Source organism: Aulonocara stuartgranti (assembly GCF_965226115.1).
Source record: "Aulonocara stuartgranti genome assembly, chromosome: 20".
Lineage (NCBI taxonomy): Eukaryota > Metazoa > Chordata > Actinopteri > Cichliformes > Cichlidae > Aulonocara > Aulonocara stuartgranti.
In genome coordinates, this window is record NC_138956.1 from 29,676,066 (window position 1) to 29,699,208 (window position 23,143).

Below are 23,143 nucleotides of genomic sequence, written 5' to 3' on the forward strand. Positions count from 1 at the left end.
ACAGATGTAATATTATCTACAGCTACTTTTAGTACCATTGATATTAATTTAGACTCTTTTCTCCAATTGATCTTTCTGAGTTAGCATCAGTAATTACTTCCTCCAAACCATCAATGTGTCTTTTAGACCCCACAAAACTACTACTTCCTACAAAACTGCTAAAAGATGTCCTGCCATTAATTAACCATGGGTTCCTCAGTTTCAGCCAATGTGGCAACTTGTACATGGAAGAATGGAAAAACAGGGCTTTGTTATCCTACCCTGGTCATTGTCATTGTCTCAGGTATGTGGATGACACCTGGGTGAAAATCAGATCTCAAGATTTAAGAGATTTTATCCATAAAATATTCTCTCAGATTATTAGAGAAACAAAATTCATGAGAATTTTTTTTACAGCCAGTAACAAGATTGCTTTCAATGCAACATTCGATACCCCTCATCAAGTGACAGATGGAGCTGTTTATCATGAATTTGTCTGCCATGACCTGACCTAATCAAGTCATAGCAGACACAGATGAGAGAGGGACATGGAAATCAAATAATCCAGACTACACATATGCATAGCAATTCCACAGTAGTATATCATTCCAGCTTTTGAATTTTTTGTTTAGAGGCCATGCTACACATAAATAGAAATGGCACATTCTTTAAATAACTGCATGTGAATTTCATCAAGCTGGCTGCTGAGTGGGGAAACGTGCTCCTAGAGGGACTTTGGCATCACGGAAAGACAACATGGACATTTGCTAAAAGATTAATGTGTCTTCATACAGTAGGTAGCTCACCTCATATTTACATGAAAAGACTTGGGTTTGTTAACCTCAAAACCTCCTGACCATGTGCAATTGGGGATGTCCATGAAGCGCACACATAGCAGTTGGTCATAATCATTTCGTGGCCAGTGAAAGACAACGCTGGAGCCTGGCAGGGTGGAGATGTAACCATCCGGGTTGGCCGTACCCTAGGACACACATGAATATTTGTTGTTATGGGAATACTGGTTCCCTGGAATCACTTTATTACTTTATTTATCTTTAATTATTTACTTAGTTACCAACCAGCAAAGCAAAAAGAAGCACTGTTTTAGTCTTTGGGCCTGAAAAGTAAAAGTCCAGAGTGACAGGGATGTCAAGGCTGAACCTGGTTGGTTTGTTTGTTTGGTTTGTTTATGTAGGGACAGGATATGGACAGTTTTTTTTCCTGTTTGCGTATCGTATCTTTGCAGGTCAGAGTAAAGAAGTAGACAGGGAATGATAGAGAGGAGTATGAAACAAAGATCACTCTAAGCTGCCACTACTCTAAAACACCTGTGCAAAATAAATAAAAAATAAAATAAGCATTATCCAGAGTTTCTTTCACCTTTCCTCTTGCAAATTCTCTCTGAGCAAAGGCCAGTTTGTGTGTAGATCGGTTGTCCAGCAGGTAGCGTGGGGCAAAGGTTACGATGTGTGTGTCTCTATAGCGTCCTTTTCCTTTGCGCACACTGATACCTGTGTTAGTGAGACAGGGAACAGTTAATGAACTGACATTATATTTTGTGGTAGTGAGAAGAGAGTGCTGTAACAGGCGACATTTAGGAACAGGAGAAAGATCCTTGTTGCACAGAACTATAGAATCAGGGCAAAAGGCCACTATTTACAAGGCACAAAATAACTCAAAACTGATCAAAAAAATGAGGGAGAATACTAAGAAAATAATTAGAGAAAAAATATTAACTCATCTAAAATGTAACCATGAATTTGTTGCATCAGTACTGACAGCAAATCATCCAGAGAGGTCACGAACACACTATGATCAAATCTGCCGGACATCATTCAATCATTCAGCTCACACCGATTGTGAATAGACCAACTTGCCTATGTTGTAAATGAGGCCAGGCCTGTTTCCATGTTGGATCACTTTGACTGCTCTGACTCCACTTCCTCCATCCAGGGAGAAGCCTTGACACCAGCCAGGAATTCCATCTGGATGGATCCCTTTACCAATCCGCATTGTACACCTGGGATCATTATAGATGGGGAAATAAATAGAAAGTAAGGATGAAGGAATCAAATTCTATACCTGCTGGGTAGAACTTGAGGCTTACTGTGGAATCCCTGTTGTTTATGGCACACACTTACATGGCAGGCTGTTCCTTGTCGGTGTAGCAGAAGAGTAACGGGCTGAGGCTACGGGCCAGCTCGTGCTCCTCAAACTGGCCTGCTGCATCAGTCTTGGTATTGTCCTGACGGAAAATTAATGGCAGACCTGAGGGATAAAACCGGCTTTAGAGAACAGAAGCTTCCGGGAAAATGTTTGCTTTTAATAATCAGAGTAACTATTGCGTTCAGAAAACATTACCAGTCTTGTTGATAAGCCAGTAGGGGGCAGAAATCAAGATTTTTAATGCTCCTTGTGCTCGTAAAATGATGCGAATGGTGAGACAAAGAAGACGTTTGTTGGTGTCATACAGCCGCATGCGCACTACATAGTTCTGAGTTCCCGGAGGAATCAGCAGCTCTTTACACACAGGGAAGTTCTCCAGCAGGACTCCTAAAGAACGATGCACATCATCAACATGGAGACTGAGAATACAAGTTTATGACATAAACACCAGCTGATGTTTGGCTAATGCTCACCCAGCTCCATGTTCTGTGAGGTGTCAGCAGCATGGAGCACAGCCTCTTTTCCCGGCTTCAATGAGCCTTTAATGGACATTCCTTTAATGTAGTAGCTGATGTCACAGGGCAGCAAATTGGCCAGCACCATGGTAGGCAGAAGGTAGATCGTGTGCCCTGGCTGTCGATAGATTTGCTTTGTACTGCCAGAAACGTATTTGTTGGCAGGCTGCTGGTCTGGGTAGTTCTCCTTTTTTATGACCACGCAAAACCTGCAAGACAGGAAGAAACATTAAGAATGGTATTGAGCGCAGGTGAGACAAGAAGAAAGAGCAAAAACATCTGACCAGATCTACCTGAAGTTGAGCTTGAGGCTGTCATCAAAGTCTGCTGACTGACACTCCCTCTTACTGCTGCTGATCTCTCCAGGCCGCTCCACCGTGGTCCAGTGGATAGGAACCTTACAGAAGAACAAGCCCAGGCCTTTAGGCCGAGACTGCAGCCGCCAGGAGGTCAAGTGGAGGGGGACTGCCAAGGCCTGGCCAGGCAGGATTGGAGGCAACACTACTGGTTCTGTCAAAACACACACGCACACACAAATAGAAGGATTTGACAGAAGACAAGAAAATAACATAGAATAACCCAAACTACATACAATAAAACATAATTAAAAATAGGATAAATCAGTGGTTGATTGGATAGTTGATAAAATAAATGACCCTACAGTAGATGGGAAATTGAGCAGCGTCTTACTGTCAGGCGCGGAGGGGCTATCCAGTCTGACCTCCATAGGAACATCCAGTTGGTTCTTGACCATGAGGGCAGAGCGGACTGTGACCACCTTCCTGGCACTGCCCTCCATTGTGATGGAGAAGACCACTCTCACAGGAGGCAGGGCAGAGAACTGAGGAGCCATTAAGTATGAGGTGTATTATTAGCAACAGTCACGTCAAAGTCGTCCATCTCTTCACACTCAGAGTCTCTTAACTTCTGAGAACAGCTTAGAACCTTTGTAATTACTTTGACAAATGCAGCGAAGTTTGTCTTCAGCTTCTTTGTCCTTTTAACTCCAATGAACTTCATTTTTTTTTTATTTGTAGTATTAGATCATAATCAACAATATACAAGGTACATTATACTAGATCATCCTTTGTCATGTATTATACTGGGCTGCTATTTGTTGCCAGTCATTTGAAAACTGTGAAAAACCTGACTAGACTAAAGACTGACAGAGCTGTTCACAGTCTGATTTCCTGCTGCGTAACAAGCATTACGCTGTTACTGTAGCTTTAGAGTCTCTTCAAAATGCTTGCCTTCTCTGCTGTTCACTAATCTGGAAACAAGATGTGGCATACTTACGTAAACGTGTGGGTGGATAATGTTGGTCCTGCTGATAGGGCTGCCGACCTGTGGGAAAGTAAAGGAGCAAAAAATATTTAAGATGAGAAAAAAAGGAACAACAAAAAAACATCCAACCCTAGAAGGCAGAAAACCTTAGCATTACTAATATGAATTCTGTTTTTGAGTTGCGCTCACAGTGTTGGAAGAGCTGCTCCTGTCTGGAGCTGCATAACGAAAGAAAATGCCCACTTTGTCCACAGACACCGGCTTCACTTGCTCCCATCCACATACACGAACCAGCAGCTGGTGCAGTTTCAGCTCATGAGTGTGTCTGTATTGAAAAAGGCAGTGATACACAGTAAGGGTGCGTAGCTCTATAGAGATGAACCATCTAAAAATATGAGCTGCATCGTGTTGGAGCTCATTTACCTCAACCAAATTGCTATTCACCCTGTTAATGTACTGATAATTTTCTTTTGATTAAAAAGGCAAATGTGAAATGCTTTACACTAACCAAATATCATTCAGATTCTTCTTGCATATCATCATTTGAGCAAAGTAGACAGCTTCTTAACAACATCTTAATTTCAGACAGCTGCTTATTAATAGCACAGTTAAGCTGCTGTGTTATCACAAATAATCAAACCGGGAGGAATAAAGATTAAGACAGTCAACAGAGTCACTGGATGCAACGTGAAGCCGAGCAGTACCGATGACGGAGTTTCTCATGGGCTTCAAACTCAAAGGGAATCTCCTCCCCAGGCAGCACCTCTCTCCACTGGCTCACATTGTGGCTGTCATCAGATCCTGAACTGTGGACATCAGAAATGGAGTCTGCACTACTGCTGTGGGAGAGTGCTACCCTGTGGGAAACATGTAAAGAGCTTCAGGTACTTGTCTATTCTTTGTGGCTGAGGCAATTCTTTGCTGTGTAAATTCATGCTTCATTAGATACAAATTAAACCCAAACGGAGAAAGTTGTGGTGTTAGCAAACTGATGCACTCAGCATTAACAGAACTGTCAGAGTACAGTCAGTGTTCACTTGTTGGCAGTTCATTTCTATGAAACATGGTGTTTCTGCAGATTGTATGCATTAAGATCGTTATGGTTACACCTACCTGGTGGGTGTTGTAGTCATAGTGGCAAACCACATAGTACATCCAGTATGGTTGCGTAGAGCATAGGGGACAAAGGGCTGCCTCTTCTTAGACAACTTGACATCTGACAGAAACAGAATTAAAAACAGAGTTTGTGTATATACATATACACAGACAGATAGAAAGATAGATATTCAGATGGGTTACTGGAACAAGAAGGTCTAAGTGGATGACGGATGAGAATAGGGAGCAGAAAGGATAACAATAAAATTAAATATATATAAATAAAACACATAGAACTAATAATGGTTCATCCTAATACCAACTGCAGTATTATTTTGAATCCCTCAGTAATGTTTGTAGCGCTGCTGAGCAGATAGAGCTAGACTTAAATGGGTTTATTTTTTGGTTAAGAACTCTAAATGCAGACATTTAGACACATTTTTTCCATTCCAAGTCATTTCTATTTTTTTGTATGCATGTTGTTTGTATGGTTGAGTACTATAACAGTATTAACAATTAATGATCAACGGCCAAAAGGAGTGATGTGTGCAAGCAAGAGAGTTTTACATCCAGAACAGGTTTTAGCAGTTCATCCACAACCAGAGACTGAAATGCACCAAGTATTGCATTTCACTTGGTATCAAAAAACTTAACAATACTCACTTAGAAGCTGGAAACATCACATTTTTTATTTAAAAGCTTTAGGTAACAGACATGAGGAGAAATGAGAGTGAGAGAGAATGAACAGATGGAGCGGCTCTGCTGTAAGTCGGCTTCTTGGTTATTCTTGTCTGTAGTTTGGCATTTTTAATACTGATATCAGACATAATTTATAGAGTACGATCATTTTGGTGCTAGTCAGAATCTGACTGAGCCTAGTATAATAAGGGAACACACAACAAACTGTGATGCAGTGATAAGAAGATTCAAACCCATCGGCCAGCTTTGCAAAATTTGCATGTTCTGTGTTTGGGTACGACAGCTTTTCCCCACAGTCCAAAGACACTGTGTTGGGTTAACTGGTGACTCTGAATTGCCTGCAGCTGCGAATGTGATTCTGCCTGTCAGTGTTAGCTCTGTAATAGACCGGGGACCTGTCCAAGGTGCACCCTGCCTCTTGCCCTATGACTGGGATAGGCTCAAGTAGTTAAGAAAACGAATGGACAGATCAATGGATGAAGTGAGGCTATCCAACAGAAGTCATTTTGTTCTCACTTCTAAACAACTTGTGGCAATTTTGAGCAAAAACAGTTTGGGTTTAGTAGCTAAAATAGATTCCCAGCACGAAGCAGGTGCCAGTGAAATCATGGCGATGCTGACATCAGGTCAGCTACAATTCAGCTTCACAGGTTTAGTACAAGTACTAACGCGAATTACAAGTACTGAAATAAAGAGACTACTCAGAAGAACAAAAGGACTGCAGAGCTTAGGAAAAAGCTGGCTTTGTGTACCAGTGGAAACACATGGGGTATGTGGTTCCTAAAAGAGACAGGCATGCAAAACAAGAACCTCACCAGCACTCCAATAGTTAAAAAAAAAATCCCTAACTGTAGTACTGATGCTACTGAGGAAGCTGAGTGGGTGGCTTAATCTGAACTGTACCTCTGGAATGAATCTGCTGCTCGAGGCAAGTCAAGCTGGCTGTGCTCCTAGTTCTAAGGTGAGCAAGAGGCGCACCTGATAGTAGAGACAGATAGTTGAAACAGAGACACATGCAGAGGGAACACACAAGAGGGTTAGTGTTATCCTTCAAACAAGAACACCAGCAATGCACTGAAAATCATCTCTCGACCAACACCCAGCTTCTAAACTAGGATAACAGGCGGGCTTCTGTTTTCTTACCCTGGCAACAATCTTACATAGTACTGTCTGAGCTGACAATACAAATAAAAACGGTTCAAAGAACACAATGTAACTGTTCATTCAGCTTTACAAAGTTACAAGACTGGAGATGTCATGCAGCTTGTCGTGCAGTGTTAGCATTGTACTGATAATGACACCTGAGTGCTGATGACACCTGAAACGGCCACTTTACCATTCAGGTGATTTTCAGGCGATTTCAGGTTTTTGGATTTTCTCTTTTACGCATTAAAAAAAAAAAGCTCTAGAGTCCATTAGGTGTTACCGATTTGCTGTAACTTACTTTGCCCAAAGCTGGGTGGATCAACTGAAGAGCCTATCCAGGGCATAGGGGGCGACGTCTGGGGGGGCTGGTCCTCCTCATTACAGTAGTCAGCTATCCAGGAGCTCTTGGTGGTGGTGTATTGTTCTGAAAAGGCCAGACATACACATGAGCCACAGGTCTGCCATGTGGGACAATTTTAACAATGTAACTGGAAACACTGTGTGAAAGTCCCTCCTTACTTACCCAGCAGGACAGACGTGATGTTGATGTCCAGTCTCTGCTTGGCTCGAATCCCCATCTTAAGACGTGGAGGATGGAGACGACCGGCGGCCTGCTGCTGCCACGAAAGGATGCAGGGCCAGGGCTCAATAAAGGGCTCCCAGCCTGGCACGCAGACAGAGATCAACTTAGCAAAACACTGTGCAGTATGCAGTATCATGGTAGTATTAATTTCTTATTATTTTTTAGAGCTAAATACTGTCTGAACTGAAGCTCCTATTTCTGCTTATCTAGCATTATGTCAAAGTTTATAGCAACTCTTGGCTCTCTATATTCTTCTGTTATACCTTTCTACTATAAGGTTGGACTGTCTGTGGAAGTCGCTTCTCTCATCTCGGGAACAATGTTAAAGTCAAGCCCTTGCTCCTCGATAAATGGATGATTTACACAATATAATTCACAAATCCTGGTTTTGCATTCAGAGCATTCTGTTGTCAGTAACGTGCCCATTTTAAAGAGCTGCTTAAAACAAGCAGCCAGAAGGAATCTGAGTTTCTCAGATCAGAGAGGAGGATGAGCTTTGATGGTTGTAGCTCTATACCTTTAGAACTCCACCCTAATGGACTCTTGGGTCCTCCACTAGGCCTCAGTCCCCCCCTGTGAGCAAAGTGTGCAGTGACAAGAGAAGAGGCCTGGCCTGCCTACAGGGGCTGCACTTGACATGACTCACTTTGTTGATCGTGGTGCACATGATTCTGTTATACAAACCTGCTGACAACATGAAAATGAAGAGCCGTTGTTTTTCTAATGGCTGTAAAATAAGTAAACACGAGTTTCACACTAGGGCTGCCACGATTAGTCGACTAGTCACGATTATGTCGATTATCAAAATCGTCGACGACTGATTTAATAGTCGACGCGTCGTTTGAAGCTTTGTAAGGTCACAAAAGACGCAGGAATAAGTAGTGGGATTTAAGAGCGTAATAACGGACTGAAACAGAAGATGGCAGCACTGCATGTACAAGGATGCCAGCTGCCGTTAAACCCCGAAGAAGAAGAAGCAGCTCTGTCCCAGAATTCATAGCGCAGCCCAGCTCAGTTTCCAACAATGGTGGCAGCTAGTTAGTTTTAATATTACTCTTATTATACTTTCTGGGTCACAAAATAAACGTTTAACATATTTTCAGGCGAGAATGTAGCTGTATAAACCTCAAGTATCTGTTCAGTTTATCAAGACACCACATATTTTCAAAAGCGCTCCGACGTTTTCGGAGACGTCTGTTACCCACTAGCTTGATAGCTAGCTGGCGGCAAGGCTCTGTCTGAGATTGAGAGATAGATTCTCTCAATCTATCTAGAGAGAGATCGATTGAGGTCACCTTGTTCTGAACTCTGTTGTGAAACATCCTAATACATTTTACAATGCCATTAAAACTCTTGTCAAACTCTGAAAATAACAGTCTACTGAGACACTACTTTTGATTAATCTGCATAAACATAAAAACACAGATGTAGGAAACAAAGAATGTTCACCATATTGTGTAAACATGCAGTAAGTAAATCCTATTACCTGACAGCTCTCTGTTGTAGTAGTCTCCAGACAGAGTGAAGCTAGCGTTGCCTTCATGGATGGAACCAATGCGCTGCAGCACGTAAAGTCCTTTAATGACAAAGACTCTGAGATCAGGCTGAGAAACAGGTGGATGCTGTTCATTGGATTTAGTGAAGGTGCTTACCTGTTTCATCTTATGCTTAAGGTCTAAAATTTCTAATACTAAAGTATTTTCTCCAATAACATAAAAGAAGCGCTTTCAATTTTGTTGTCCAACATTATTTGGAACACAAGCAGCCCATGTTAGTGGGCACGAGAACAGTAACTTCTAAGTGAATCTAATAAATGGCTTTGCTCAGCAGCAGTTGCTGAGGTAAGATTAAAATGTGCCACTTGAGCTTAAACTACTGGATGCTGACTAATCAATTTTAAATGTCTTTGGTAACAACCATTATTTAGAGAGACTTACTGGAAAAGGTTAGTTCTGCCAGCGGAATGTCACAGTCCAGGCAGTCATCGATGAAACAGATGCAGATGCTATCAGCCTTCACCTCCACTCCTGACAAAGGAGCCGAGTGGCTGCTGGTCCCAGAGCTAGCCCTGGCTCGATGATGACCTGCTATATTCTCAGCATTCTCCAGCAGCCATGTTGCAGCTTGATCCAGCTGACCTGATGGACAAATAATTGGATTTTTAGGAAGGTTTGCACAGATTGTTAAGCATTTCATCTACTTCCAGTTTTAATAGTCTCACTCACCTTTACAGTGGATCAGGGCTGTTTTGCAGTCCTCCTTCCTGAAACCAAGGTCTTCTAAGTGGGTTAGCTGACCCTCTGAGGGAAACATATTTTAGAGGAATAACAGCATATAATCAGTAATCAGTGCAACTAAAAATACAATCTAAAAAGTCAGGAATGAGGTAATAATGTAAAAAATTATGTGTATAGATGCACACTGATCCAAGGAGCTTGAAAAGAAAAGCGTGTGGATTTCTTTAAGTTTCCTTGAATACGTTTCACCTCTCATCAGAGAAGTTTCTTCAGTTCTAATAGCAACTGGTGGAGAGTTCCAGTCTTAACGCCCACTCACATCCTGGGCCATTTGACCTCAGGAAATCACATGATAGGGTGGGGCTAGGTTTCACAGTGGGTTCACCCAAAACCTTGGCTGATTGTGACCCACACAAGTTTTCTCACCTTGGCTTAGTGTGATTAAGCAGAGGATCAATAGGGGCTCCTTGACCCTCTTGGGGGACACTCCCATAGGGCTTAAAATCTGGGACTCTCCTCCATTTGACCTTAGAACTGATGAAGCTTGTCAGATGAAATGTCTTCAAGAAACTTAAATGCATTATGTTGATCTATGAAGACTTAAAAATCTGTACAGCATACCTATAAGGGACTCAGTCTTCTGCCTGAAGATGTCTTTGGGTGCAGGGCTGGCTCCTTTGGTGGGGGGAGCAGTGGTGTCAGAGACATGAGGCAGTGGGGCACTGGCAGTAGGGAGAGACTTGGTGATGGCCAAGAAGAGCTGTATGTCGTTGTAGGACAGACGGATGTCTAGAGCTGGAAACTGAATCTGCCAGAAAATCAGATCCAAAGCTAACTTGGTAATCCATAATGTTACATTCTGTGAAGAAATACTGGGAAATACTCCATATCTGCTTTCAAAGCTCTTTTTAACGTATGTCTTCTAACTTCAACTATTTTATAACAAAACTAAAACCTCAATCGTAGGACAAGTCTTTACCAGCCATGCTCAGCGTCACTGATATTTTTTTCACAAACTTATGTAGTTACTAGTTGAAGCTATCAAACATTAACAAAAATATAAACAATGAATGGAAATGATATGTGAATTAAATTTTATTGATGTTAGGGAAAATGTTCTAAAACACTTCTTCAGTAAAGACTCAGAGAAGAGAAACACACAGAACTTCTTGCTAGCAAGGGCAGCCTCCACTCTAAGAGACTCCAGTGAGAGAACTGCCCCGGTCTCAATTGACATAGAGGCAGCAAAGGTTGAGTTGAGATTAAGGAAATTGTCCAAAAATACAGTACAGCTAGCTTCATGTGCATTTCGAGTTACCAGCTTTAATCACCAAGTGTCATCATTATTCCAAAGCCATTGTCATTAAAGTTGAATCTTGCCCATTTCTATGCACTAACAGGCAGCCTGGACAACAAGGCTTTCTTAACTCATTCACTGCCATTGACGTCTATAGCCGTCAATTGCAGTGAATGAGTCAATGGGTTTAACTCATTCACTGCCAATGGCTGGCAGTGAATGAGTTAATAATCTTCGGGGCGTCCTGCCAATGTAATGCAATATCTTATCCTATGTCTCTTTTGAAAATATGTTGAACTTGCAAGTAACTCCCAACCTTAGTTTACTGTACATAGGTTGATTGTAAACCTCTAACCTCCAGCAGCGGTGGGATGTCCTCTACATTGAAGGCGTCCAACAGACCTGAACTGCTTTGGTATGTGGGGCTCCCACACAGCTCCAGCTGGATATTGACCGGGTCGATGATGGAGAGTGCAGTTTCCTGCTCGCTGCCCAGCCGACATGAGAACACCTGGTGTCACAAAATTCGTCAGAATCAAAGGAGTTGAAGTTGATAGCAGTTTTCATATGCTAACCTACTCACTCATCCAAGTTACTTCTGCAGTTTCAGCTGAATGCTGGTTTCCTCATTCTTATAAACAGAACATTTGTACAGGGTGGGCCATTTATATGGATAAACCGTAATAACATGGGAATGGTTGGTGATATTAAAGTCCTATTTGTGGCACATTAGTATATGTGAGGGGGCAAACTCCTCAAGATGAGTGGCGACCATGGTGGCTATTTAGAAGTCGGCCATCTTGGATACAACTTTTGTTTTTTCAATAGGAAGAGGGCCATGTGACACATCAAACTTATTGGTAATGTCACAAGAAAAACAATGGTGTGCTTGGTTTCAACGTAACTTTATTCTTTCATGAGTTATTTACAAGTTTCTCTTTGTTCACAGCCATTGACATGTCCAAGAGGTTAACACATGAGGAGCGGATCGAAATTGTGTTGATATCTGGTGACCGCAGTAACCGGGTCATTGCAGCAGATTTCAATGGAAGACACCGTACGAGACCACCCATCTCCCATGCTACAGTTAGCAAACTGCTTGCTAAGTTTCGTGAAACTGGTTCAGTGTTGGATTTGCCAAAATGTGGACACAAGAAAACTGTCACTAATGAAGAAACATCAGTGGCTGTCCTAGCTTCATTCAGCAAGAGCCCACAGCGTAGCACTCGCCGCATGTCACTGGAGAGTGACATTAGTCGAACATCCCTTCGGCGGATATTAGCTACTCACAAATGGCACCCTTACAAACTCCAGCTACTGCAGCATCTCAACGAGGATGACCCAGATCGGCGCACAGAATTTGCAGAATGGGCAAAACAAAAATTGGAACAGGATTTTGTTCAGTGATGAGGCAAACTTTTATGTGAATGAAGTTAACAAACAAAACCACCGCTATTGGTCTGACACTAACCCACATTGGATGGATCCCTCCAAGACTGTTGGACCAACAAAAGGGATGGTTTGGTGTAGTATATGGGCTACAACGATAGTGGGTCCATTCTTCATCAATGGAAACCTCAAGGCCACTGGATATTTGAAATTGCTACATGATGATGTGTTTCCCTCTTTATACACTGAAGCTGGCACGTTCCCTGAGTTTTTCCAGCAAGATGGTGCACCACCACATTATGGGTGCCAGGTCCGAGCATTCCTAGATGAACAGTTTCCTGGAAAGTGGATTGGTCGTCGTGGGCCAGTTGAATGGCCCCCAAGGTCTCCCAATCTGACCCCCTTAGACTTTTATCTTTGGGGTCATCTGAAGGCAATTGTCTATGGTGTGAAGATACGAGATGTGCAGCACCTGAAACTACGGATACTGGATGCCTGTGCTGGCATTTCTCCTGCGGTGTTACTATCAGTGTGTGAAGAGTGGGAGAAGAGGGTTGAATTGACAATCCAACACAATGGGCAGCACATTGAACACATTTTATAAGTGGTCAGAAACTTGTAAATAACTCATGAAAGAATAAAGTTACGTTGAAACCAAGCACACCATTGTTTTTCTTGTGACATTACCAATAAGTTTGATGTGTCACATGGCCCTCTTCCTATTGGAAAAAAACAAAGGTTGTATCCAAGATGGCCGACTTCTAAATGACCACCATGGTCACCACCCATCTTGAGGAGTTTGCCCCCTCACATATACTAATGTGCCACAAACAGGACTTTAATATCACCAACCATTCCCATGTTATTACGGTTTATCCATTTAAATGGCCCACCCTGTATATTGACTGAAACTAGCACCACTGACTAACAATGTGCTGTGAGGTAGTTTCTTGATCATTAATATGCATCATGACCATTGATCAGCAAATACTGATCAAAGACCATTGATCAATCTCAACTGATTAATGTCCATGAGTACCATTCACAGAGAGCTGGGGAATAGTTGCAATCACAGCATTGTAAGATGGTGACAGATGTACCCTAAAGCCCCCTCCTCAATTCAGAGATTGTCTTTCCCTTTTCATGCAAATAGCCTCTTTGACTGTTACTGATGGGTGGATAAGTGATGAAACACTTAATAATAATAATAATGGATTGGATTTATATAGCGCTTTTCAAGGCACCCAAAGCGCTTTACCATGCCATTGTTCATTCACTCTCACATTCACACACTGGTGGAGGCAAGCTACGGTTGTAGCTACAGCTGCCTTGGGGCAGACTGACAGAAGCGAGGCTGCCATATCGCGCCATCGGCCCCTCTGGCCAACACCAGTAGGCGGTAGGGTAAAGTGTCTTGCCCAAGGACACAACGACCAGGACAGAGAGCCCGGGGATCGAACCGGCGACCTTCCAGTTACAGATACGCTTCCCACCCCCCTGACCCACGGTCGCCCCACTTCTCCCACTGAAGGCGCTACATCCAGATGAACTTTTTGGTAGAGCCATAATACTAATACCACAATTAGATCATTTAATGAGTTTTAATTTTTAAACATCATCTCTTTGAACTGAATAAAAGAACTGTGATAAATGAGCAGCAGTACAACAACTAGCAGTCTCAGCTGTCACCTCTATTCCTGCCAGGCTGCCAGAGAAGGGTCGGTCCAGCAGACGGGGTTTGTAGGTAAGGACAGTGGTGCCCTTTAAAATGATGGCATTGGTATCCAGGCAGGACGAATCCTCCACAACCACAAACTCTGTTCCTGTAAATCAAATGGCAAATATTTAAAATGGCAAACTCAGTAAAATATGCAGGTCAGGTATTTTAGGATAACCCAAAATATTTCTAAGCCCTGGCATAATTTACAAATGCAGGAGATGAAATGCTACACAAATATATTTTTCTTCAGTGAGATTTAAGTTATTATGTGACTTTTTTTTAAACTATAAATGTAAAAAAAAAAAAAAAAAGGTTTTAGTTGTCTGACCAGTGACTGCCCGATGTGCAAGTCCTGTTTTTTTAACACTATGCAAAATAATTGTTAACAACATAGCATTCTAAAATGGGAGTGTATACAGCAACTAAGTTGTGCATGAAGATTGTGAGAGAAATACAGCACGTCATGTAAAGGAGATGGGGTATACAGCTGATTTTGTAAGTTTTCCCTCTAACAAAGAAATGATCAGCCTATAATTTTAATGGCAGGTTTATTTGAACAGTGAGAGACAGGACAATAACCAAAAAATCCAGAAAAATGCATTTCAAAAAAGTTAAAAATTAATTTGCATCTTCATGAAGGAAATAAATATTTGATCCCTTTGCAAAACGTGGTTTAGTACTTCGTAGCAAAACCTGTTTTGGTAACTGCAGAAGTCATACGTGTCTTGTCGTTGGACACAAGTTTTGCACATACCTCAGGGGGGATTTTGTCCCACTCCTCTTTGCAGATCCTCTCCAACTCATCGATGTTTCATGGCTAATGTTTGGCAACTCTAACCTTCAGCTCCCTCCACAGCTTTTCTCTGGGATTGGAGACTGACTAGGCCACTCCAAGACCTTAATATGCTTCTTCTTGAGCCAATCCTTTGTTGCCTTGGTCGTGTGTTTTGGATCATTGTTATGCTGGAATAACCGCCCACGGCCCATTATCAGTACCCTGGCTAAAGGAAGGTGATTATCACCCCATCCATCCTCCCTTTGATGTGATGCAGTTGTTCTGTCCCTTTGGCAGAAAAACACCCCAAAGCATGTTTCTACCTCCATGTTTGATGGAGTTCCTTCCGAGTAGTTCTGGCCTTCCGAGTAGTTCTGGCCTGATTCCTCACAGTTCTTATTTTATAAACTCCACGAGGTGAGATCTTGTGTGGAGCTCCAGACCGAGGGAAACTGGCAGTTATTTTATGATTCTTCCATATGCGAATAATCGCACCAACTGTTGTCACCTTCTTACCCAGCTGCTTGGTGATGGTCTTGTAGTCCATTCCAGCCTTGTGTAGGTCAACAATCTTGTCCCTGATATCCATGGAAAACTCTTTGGTCTTGGCCATGGTGCAGGTCGATTGATTGCTTCTACGGACAGCTGTCTTTTATACAGGTAACAAGCTGAGAAGGCTCCAAATGTCAGCTTGTTACCTGTATAAAATATAAATGGGAGCCAGAAATCTTGCTGATTGATGGGGGATCAAATACTTATTTCCTTCAAAATACAAATTAATTTACAACTTTTTTTAAAATGCATTTTTCTGGATTTCTTTTTCTCTCACAGTTCAAATAAACCTATCATTGAAATGACAGACTGGCCATTTCTTTACTGGTGGGCAAACTTACAAAATCAGTAGGGGTTCAAATAATTTCTCCCCTGACTGTGAGAGACCAAGCAATCTTTTCCCAATATGTCACAAGCACTAAAGGACAGTCTTATGAAGTAGTTAGCTCCATATAATGAGTGGAGGAAAATCAATCACTTTTCATTGCAGTTCTTTTCATTTGTAGATGCAGTGAAAATACAACTGCTGAATGGAAGTATTTCTGAATTCATTAAAAAATAAAACTATCTTTAAAAAAAACAACAAACTTGTTCCTGTTAGACTGCTAGTAGCATTAGTTACAGTACTGTGTGTAGCCACTGTAATCTGAAGTTTAAGCTACATTTTGGTGTGCCAACAACCACACTTTGACTACTTTTCAATATAAGAGCACACACAGTTTTCTTTCTTTGTTCTTCATGTCTGACCTGTGACGTTGATCTTGATCTCAAGGCAGCGCTCCTGGGTGACCGACACTGTGGACCTCTTGGTGACTACCCCACTCTTGACTGTCTTTGGCATAACAGTTCCTATTGTACTGGCCATGGTACAGGAACCTGAATCTGTGCTAGTGTTACTAGGCCAGCGCTGATGATGTTTGGCATCACTGGGTATCTTCTCAGTCGGCTTCTGCAGGAAGTCCTGTACCAGCTGGACCCAGTCAAAGATGAGAAAGACCCTGAGGTTGTTGAGGACCACTGTGAAGCTGGAAGACTCACGTGTGGATCTGTAGAAAGGGAGATCATAATGTAAGTGACTAACATTATCTAGAATGTCCACTTCTTCCAGTTCAAAGATGTTCTCCAGTGTTACCTATAATGCAGTTCAAGCTGTAAGGATGCCCGGTTGGTGCCTGTTTTGGATGCCTGGAGAATGCAATCAAATACATTGTGCCTTGCCCCATCATCTTCACCGGCTCTTTTATTTAACCCGGTGTATCGAGTGTCATATGCCAGCAGGGAATGAGACACCAGGTTGACAGACTTGGATCCATTAGAGAGACTCTCAAAGAGCAGCTTTGATTTAAGGAAGTCGAACCTTTGCAAGAAAAATAAAAACAAAAGGGTGAAATGGAATAGTTTCAGACTCCCCTGTAAAAAAAATTAACAATTTAAATCCCTCAAACACCACCACAGTTTTTCATCCATCGAATATTAGATGACCAAACCCAAGTTGCAACTTTTAGCTGATGTTTCTAGGAAATCAAAGAAGACATATAGCTTCTGTTTCTTCTTGGTGCACAAACTAAAATGATACCAAATGATTTAAAATTCTCTGGAGAAGTTTGGCTATGATGCACAGTGCCACGTTTGGAGAAAACCAAATACAGCATATCAACACACCTCATGCCAACTGTTAGCTTAATGCTAGAGCGGTGATGGGCTACATTGCAGCCACTTGCAGTCACTAAGTATGGAGACCATGAACAATCTGTGCACATATCTCAAGCACTGTCCACCATAATGGACATGATAAAAGCACCAGTTGCTAGGGAAAAATGTCTATTCCCCCACAGGCTGGCAGAGGTTTTTGGAGGTTTCTGGCTTTTGGTAGGTGACCTTGAATGCAAAGAAGGTACTGTACCAGAAAAGCGCCAAGTGTTTGATTTGATTGCTAGCAGACTGCCACAGTTGCCGGTAGCTTTTTATGTTTGTCTGCAAACTACGAGTTAAGCAGTAGTACATCTTGAGAAAGAGTGACGCAAACCAGAGATTAAGAAGATTGATCTCAAAATAAAAGTTGTGCCTTTGTGCTGCAGCCAACATGGTTCCTTAGGCACAGCATTTACTCTGAAGACAAACAGTCTCCACCCTTAGTTTCACTTCCGCTCAGAGAGTAACTGGCCAGCCTGCATGAACTGTGTAACTGAGGTTACACAGGCTTAGAGAATGTGGGTTCACTTGATCCCACATTGTCACGTGTCCAAAATGGCAAACAAACGAACCTCAGTACCAAAAATTCTAGGGCCAAATGTGAGGCCTCGTCACCCACAGATAAAAGCTTGAATTAAACCGGGTCATCCATCAGGATAATGGTCCCAAGCACAGCAGGAAATCTACAGTTGGTAAAATAAATGTTTAACCACTCATCGATATTCGAAGTAAATATATGTCTAAAGGTGCTATTAACATGAATTTCTTAATAGATGTGGTAACAACCCATACAACCCACACGAGCAATGAAATCAAATTGTAGATGTCCATAAATTAAGTGCAATTAGCAATGAGAAATGACACGGAAAAAGTATTGAACACACGCAGAACAGGGGGTCATGACAACGAAAGCCATGACCCTCAAGACCTTTGTGACCTTATTATTGCAAAATATACTAAGGGGCAACAAAAGTCACAAAACAAGTTAAAAAGAGGTAAACAAACAAACATACAAGAGAATGTGTCTGTCTGTGCATGAGCGTTTGTCCCCAGCATGAGCCAAGGAAGGGGCCCCAGACACCAGCCACCCAAGAACTGCCTGACACCTGCCGCAGCTCTCACCTCACAACAGAGAGGCCTAAGTGACCGAACCAGGGAGCAGGCTAGCAACCATCCACTAAGCACCTACATCACGGGGTTGTTACCGTTCTAAACCATGTCCCAGAGGGACCCAAGACTGGCCAAACAGATACACACACAGAAACTGCACAGAGGCACACATCCTTCCACATCCACCAAGAATTATCGCAATAGCTGTGCAAGAGCCAAGGGCCCCTTGTGGAGAGCTTAAGAAAGACCCTGAATCAGAAGGTATGATTGTTTCAAAGAAAACAACAAGTAACACACTCAATCTCCATGGCCTGTACCGCACAACTCCATTGCTGAAGAAAGCCTGTGAAATACTGGGAAACTATAGCCTGCTAAGATGTTTGGAGGTCTAAAAGCACAGCATATCACCCCAAAAACACCATACCATGAAGTCTGGAGGTAGGGCTGTTTTTCAGCACACACCACTTCATATAACTGAAGGAAGGATGAATGGAAAACGTACAGAGACATTCCTGTTAAAAATCTGCTGCCATTAAAATGAAATGAGGGTGGACATTTCAGCAGGACAATGATCCCAAACACACAACCAAGAAAATAATCAACTGGTTTTAGAGAAAGAAAATAAAGCTGCTCTAATGGCTCAGCTAATCAGCTGACCTGAATCTAATTGAAAATCTAAATGCTAAAGCTCAGAGTTTAGGATTTGGAGACTCTGTGGAAGAATGGGCCAAAATCACACTTGAGGAGTGCATTCGACTAGTTTCCCTATACAGGAGCTTTCTTGAAACTGTCATCACCAATAAATGCTTTAAATAAATAAATTTCCGTCGCATAATTTTTGGACATCTATGGTTGGATTTCTTTGCATGTGTGGACTGGATGGGTTGTTACAGACATCTGGTGAAAATAGCACCTTTAGAAATATATTTGCTTAGAAAAATGGTGACCATACCTATGTTACCTGCTGTATAACACCATGGCTGAAACCCCGCCCACAAGGTGCTACAATGACTCAAAGTCCAAACCTCAACCTGACTGAAGTGCTATTGCGGGACTGTAAGAGAGCTGCGCATAAATGACTGCCTGCAAATTTCAGTGAAGTGAAGGAATGCTGTAGCTCCTCCACAACAACACCAGCCCGAAATATGTTAAAGAGCCGTGAAATAGCTGTAAATGCTTCTATATAGAAAGTCAGAAAGGACTTACCTTGCTAGTGAGCATTTGTGTTCACTGTTTTGGGGATTGTACAGTAGCTCCAAACTGACATCCATCATGTTCAACAAGAATGAAAAGTTGGTATAAACATCTCCACTCAACACCGTCTAGGGAGAGAGAAAAAAGTCAGTCTGCAAACTGAAATATGAAAAAAGAGCTAATCTGTTTTGCCATTCTGGCAATGAGATCTTCTATAATTGTAGTTGCTGTCCTCACTACCCACCACGTAGCCTCACCTGAAGAATTCCCTGCACTTTCCAATGTCAGCTTTACGCTCTACATCACCTCCTTTTTACAGCTTTTAAAATGAGTAAATGTTCTGCAGTATTTAAGACATCAAAAACCAGCAAATGCTATATTTTGTAGGATATATGACATATCCTTATTTAAAAATGTACTACAATGCACTGTAAACTGCTCAGGTGTACGTATGTGTGCTTTCTCACATAGGTGCTGGGATCCTGCAGGTTGTAGGGTCGCAGGAACTCTTCAATAGGCTCTCCCAGGTTGTTTTCCAGTAGCCCTCTGACAAGTTGGTAGTGGTCCACATCCAGAGAGCAGTGTACCGATGACAGGCTGCCTTGGATGGACATGTCGGGTACCACATGGCTGAGCTCTCTGAGTTAGGACCAGGTTTGGATTATGAGTATGGTCATATACTGAAACAATTCTAGCATGTGCTACAGAAAAAGGTTTTCTCTAAACATTATCCCATTATTCATGTGAGAGTTGCTGATGTTTAAAACTTCAGCATATCAATGAGTGTAGGATTAAAATATTTGATGTACTGAAAGCCTGTACTTTTCAGTATCCTTCAAAGTTGGAGGAGAACCCAACAAAGCCAAAGTTGGGTGCTCGTGAGCCTAATAGCCCTGAGTTATAACTGACTTATTTTACGGTAGGGGAGCAAAACAACACAAAAATAATGGATGGACAGTGAAAATATGCCCTGAAAACTGATTTTCAATTCAGCTTCAATTCAGTTTTATTCATTTAGTGCCAAATCTCAACAAAAGTCACCTCAAGGTGCTTCCACTGCTAAAGAAAAAAGAAAAGAAAGTCTGTTATGAGCATTTAAAAGCAGGGCTTACTTGTCCAGGTTGCGCTCCACTTTAAGTTCGAGGCGGCAGCAATCTTTCAGCAGGTTGTTTCCGGTGCGACGGACACAATAGGAAGGAAAGACCAGGTCTGAATATTCAAGAGGTTTACCACCACTGTCCAAAGGTTGACTTGGCAAACGCTCTGCAGCAAAGATATCCATCTCCTGCAGGTCCAATGCAATGCAGTCCAACAAGCACACATGGTTTTCTAATGGGGATAAAGACACACCACATACAGCTAGGTTCATAGTGTTTTGGACAAATTCTATAACACTGCCTTTACCATCTTCAATAGATGACATGGCTTCCTTTGGCTGCTCTTACTTTCATAATTCTTTTCACTTCCCATCATTCTGATACAAATTAATCTTGTACCAGAATGATGGGAATCAGTCCAATGTTGTTTCTCTACAGGCCTCAACTGACATGTTAAATGTTACGTTTCATATCAGTATAATTACAGAAAATATGGCCTGTTTGGAGTTAGGGAAAGTCTCCTTGCTCTTAAAGGAAGACAGCAGCAGGGCTAAAGTTTGCAAAGCTCCAGCTGAACAAAGCACAAGACTTCTATTATGTCCTTTGGATAGATGAGGTGAAAGTGGAGATATTTTGCCATAAGTTATGCAGTCTAAGACCTAAGTCCAGACCTCAACAAGATTAAAATGATGTGGTAGGACCTTAAGAGAGCTTATCATAAATGACGGCCTGCAAACACTATGAAACACCAAGGACTGCTAGAGATGTGTGAAATGGCCGTGCATCCTTATCGAGGGCTTTAAGAACTCAGAAATTACTCACCTTGCTAACGAGCATTTGCATTCACTGTTTTTTGGGACTGTACAGTAGCTACAGAGATGCTGACCTAAACTGCGAGGGCCATCCTTCTCAGGTGTCTTCTCTGTGTTTACGGTTTGTGGCCTCCCAGAGGTGAAACCTGTGTATGAGGTCGAACTGGATGTGGAGACTCTGCACGTCTCCTGATCACTGCACCTCTCTGCTGCACTCTGGACATGCTCCTTTAAAAAAAAGAAAAAGAAAAGAGCTGTATAGTTGAACACCAAGTACTTTTAAAATTGATTTCTACATACACACACAAATAGTAAATCATATTTTTGTTAAATGCCAAAATAACTAAAAGCAAAAGACACTATAAACTGTTTTACATATATATTTATGAGATGGGACTGTGGAAAAGCTTACCAAGAGCTTAGAAAATAATATACACGAAAAACAAATACAATTTTCAAAATACTTTATCATAATAACCTAAATCTAACATAATTCCTAAAATTTAGTAACACCAATTGTTAATTTTTAAGTGAAGTCTATTTCTTTGTAAGCACATTTAAAAACAACACACAGATTGACCAAAGTGTCATGCAAACTGGGGGAAAAACACTGAAACAAAAACAGAGACAAGACACAAACCAAAAAAAGAATTTAAAAAAATCCTAGGGAGTAAAGACGTGTCTTCAGGCGGGTTATACAATACAATATTCTTAATTATTTTTATATAATTTAATCTGTGGATCTCTTTAGGTCACAGTTAAACTTATACATTCAAGCATGTATTTGTCCTTAAGAGTATTTTTTCCCCCCTGTGTTATACATTTATGACAGGAGGAGTAACCTCTGTTTAGTCAGTGTAACATGTAACAATAACTGTACAACCAGCTTTGTGAGGCAAATGAGTATGTAATATATGCCGATCATTGACATATCGGCATTACTTTACATCATCATTCAGATATTTATAGTATGGTGACTTGTGGCACTGTAAAAACAGTACAACCTGTTTCCACATCAAAAGCATTGTCCCATTTCAGATCCTTGTTTTTGAATTTGCTGGGATTTAATTCTTCTCACACACACACACACACACACACACACACACACACACACACACACACACACACACACACACACACAGGTAGATAAGCATCATTCCAAAAAAACAGTGATGATGTGCACACAGTCATCATAATAGCTGGTTAAACACCAAAGCCAATCAGAAATTGAACTACACTTGACAATCACTAACTTATAGTACATTAGTGTGTGAAGTGACATGTTGTTTTTTTTAAACGTATAATTTAAATAATAATAAATGTGGTGAAATTAGAAAAGACTGGAAGAGAAATGGGGCGCAGGCATCACTCCATGCATGGATGAAACCAGAAGCATGACTCACCAGAGAAGGGAAAAAGGCATGTGCCATGGTCAGTTTCTCTACCTTGTCTCTGAGGGAAAAAGTCCCATACGCCCCTGCAGGAAGGAAGTGGTTCTTCACCCTCAGCTGACCAAGGTTGACTACAATGAGCCTTGGTGACCAGGAGCTCTCTGGGATGAGAATAACTGGGGCACCAGCCTCAATATCCAGCAGGAGTCTGGATGCCCTCTGAGGCTGATCTCGCACCTTTTGACAGACACAGGGAGGAAGGAATGAGCAATATGCAACAAAACCCCCACTGGTTAGCACAATCTCTCCAGTGATTTATCATGAAATGTAATGGAAAAACACAATCTAATTAAAAAATTAACAAGTAAACACCTGTGCTTATTTAGTGCCCCTCCAATTAAAAAAAGTCA

The 23,143-nt window shown here is 41.7% G+C and overlaps 1 protein-coding gene across 5 annotated transcripts in view; it reads right to left on the reverse strand.

The window, feature by feature from the left end:
• Positions 1-23,143, reverse strand: part of vps13d (vacuolar protein sorting 13 homolog D) — a 72,231-nt gene that overhangs the window by 24,333 nt on the left and 24,755 nt on the right. For 3 of the 5 annotated variants that reach the window (XM_082519259.1, XM_082519257.1, XM_082519258.1), the window contains exons 25-52: positions 22,746-22,970; positions 21,417-21,570; positions 20,546-20,762; positions 19,901-20,072; positions 19,446-19,561; positions 16,570-16,794; positions 16,185-16,483; positions 14,080-14,213; positions 11,357-11,512; positions 10,326-10,512; positions 9,693-9,767; positions 9,405-9,605; positions 8,954-9,043; positions 7,408-7,548; positions 7,183-7,308; positions 6,642-6,716; positions 5,058-5,160; positions 4,649-4,801; positions 4,134-4,269; positions 3,957-4,004; positions 3,351-3,501; positions 2,954-3,170; positions 2,619-2,869; positions 2,341-2,532; positions 2,121-2,247; positions 1,857-1,999; positions 1,360-1,490; positions 786-961 (exon numbers count right to left, since the gene is read on the reverse strand). In XM_082519259.1, the coding sequence (XP_082375385.1) occupies positions 786-961; positions 1,360-1,490; positions 1,857-1,999; positions 2,121-2,247; positions 2,341-2,532; positions 2,619-2,869; positions 2,954-3,170; positions 3,351-3,501; positions 3,957-4,004; positions 4,134-4,269; positions 4,649-4,801; positions 5,058-5,160; positions 6,642-6,716; positions 7,183-7,308; positions 7,408-7,548; positions 8,954-9,043; positions 9,405-9,605; positions 9,693-9,767; positions 10,326-10,512; positions 11,357-11,512; positions 14,080-14,213; positions 16,185-16,483; positions 16,570-16,794; positions 19,446-19,561; positions 19,901-20,072; positions 20,546-20,762; positions 21,417-21,570; positions 22,746-22,970 (4,421 nt within the window). The remainder of the gene's footprint in view (positions 1-785; positions 962-1,359; positions 1,491-1,856; positions 2,000-2,120; positions 2,248-2,340; positions 2,533-2,618; positions 2,870-2,953; positions 3,171-3,350; positions 3,502-3,956; positions 4,005-4,133; positions 4,270-4,648; positions 4,802-5,057; positions 5,161-6,641; positions 6,717-7,182; positions 7,309-7,407; positions 7,549-8,953; positions 9,044-9,404; positions 9,606-9,692; positions 9,768-10,325; positions 10,513-11,356; positions 11,513-14,079; positions 14,214-16,184; positions 16,484-16,569; positions 16,795-19,445; positions 19,562-19,900; positions 20,073-20,545; positions 20,763-21,416; positions 21,571-22,745; positions 22,971-23,143) is intronic. The other 2 variants (XM_082519260.1, XM_082519261.1) reach the window with 2 other exon arrangements.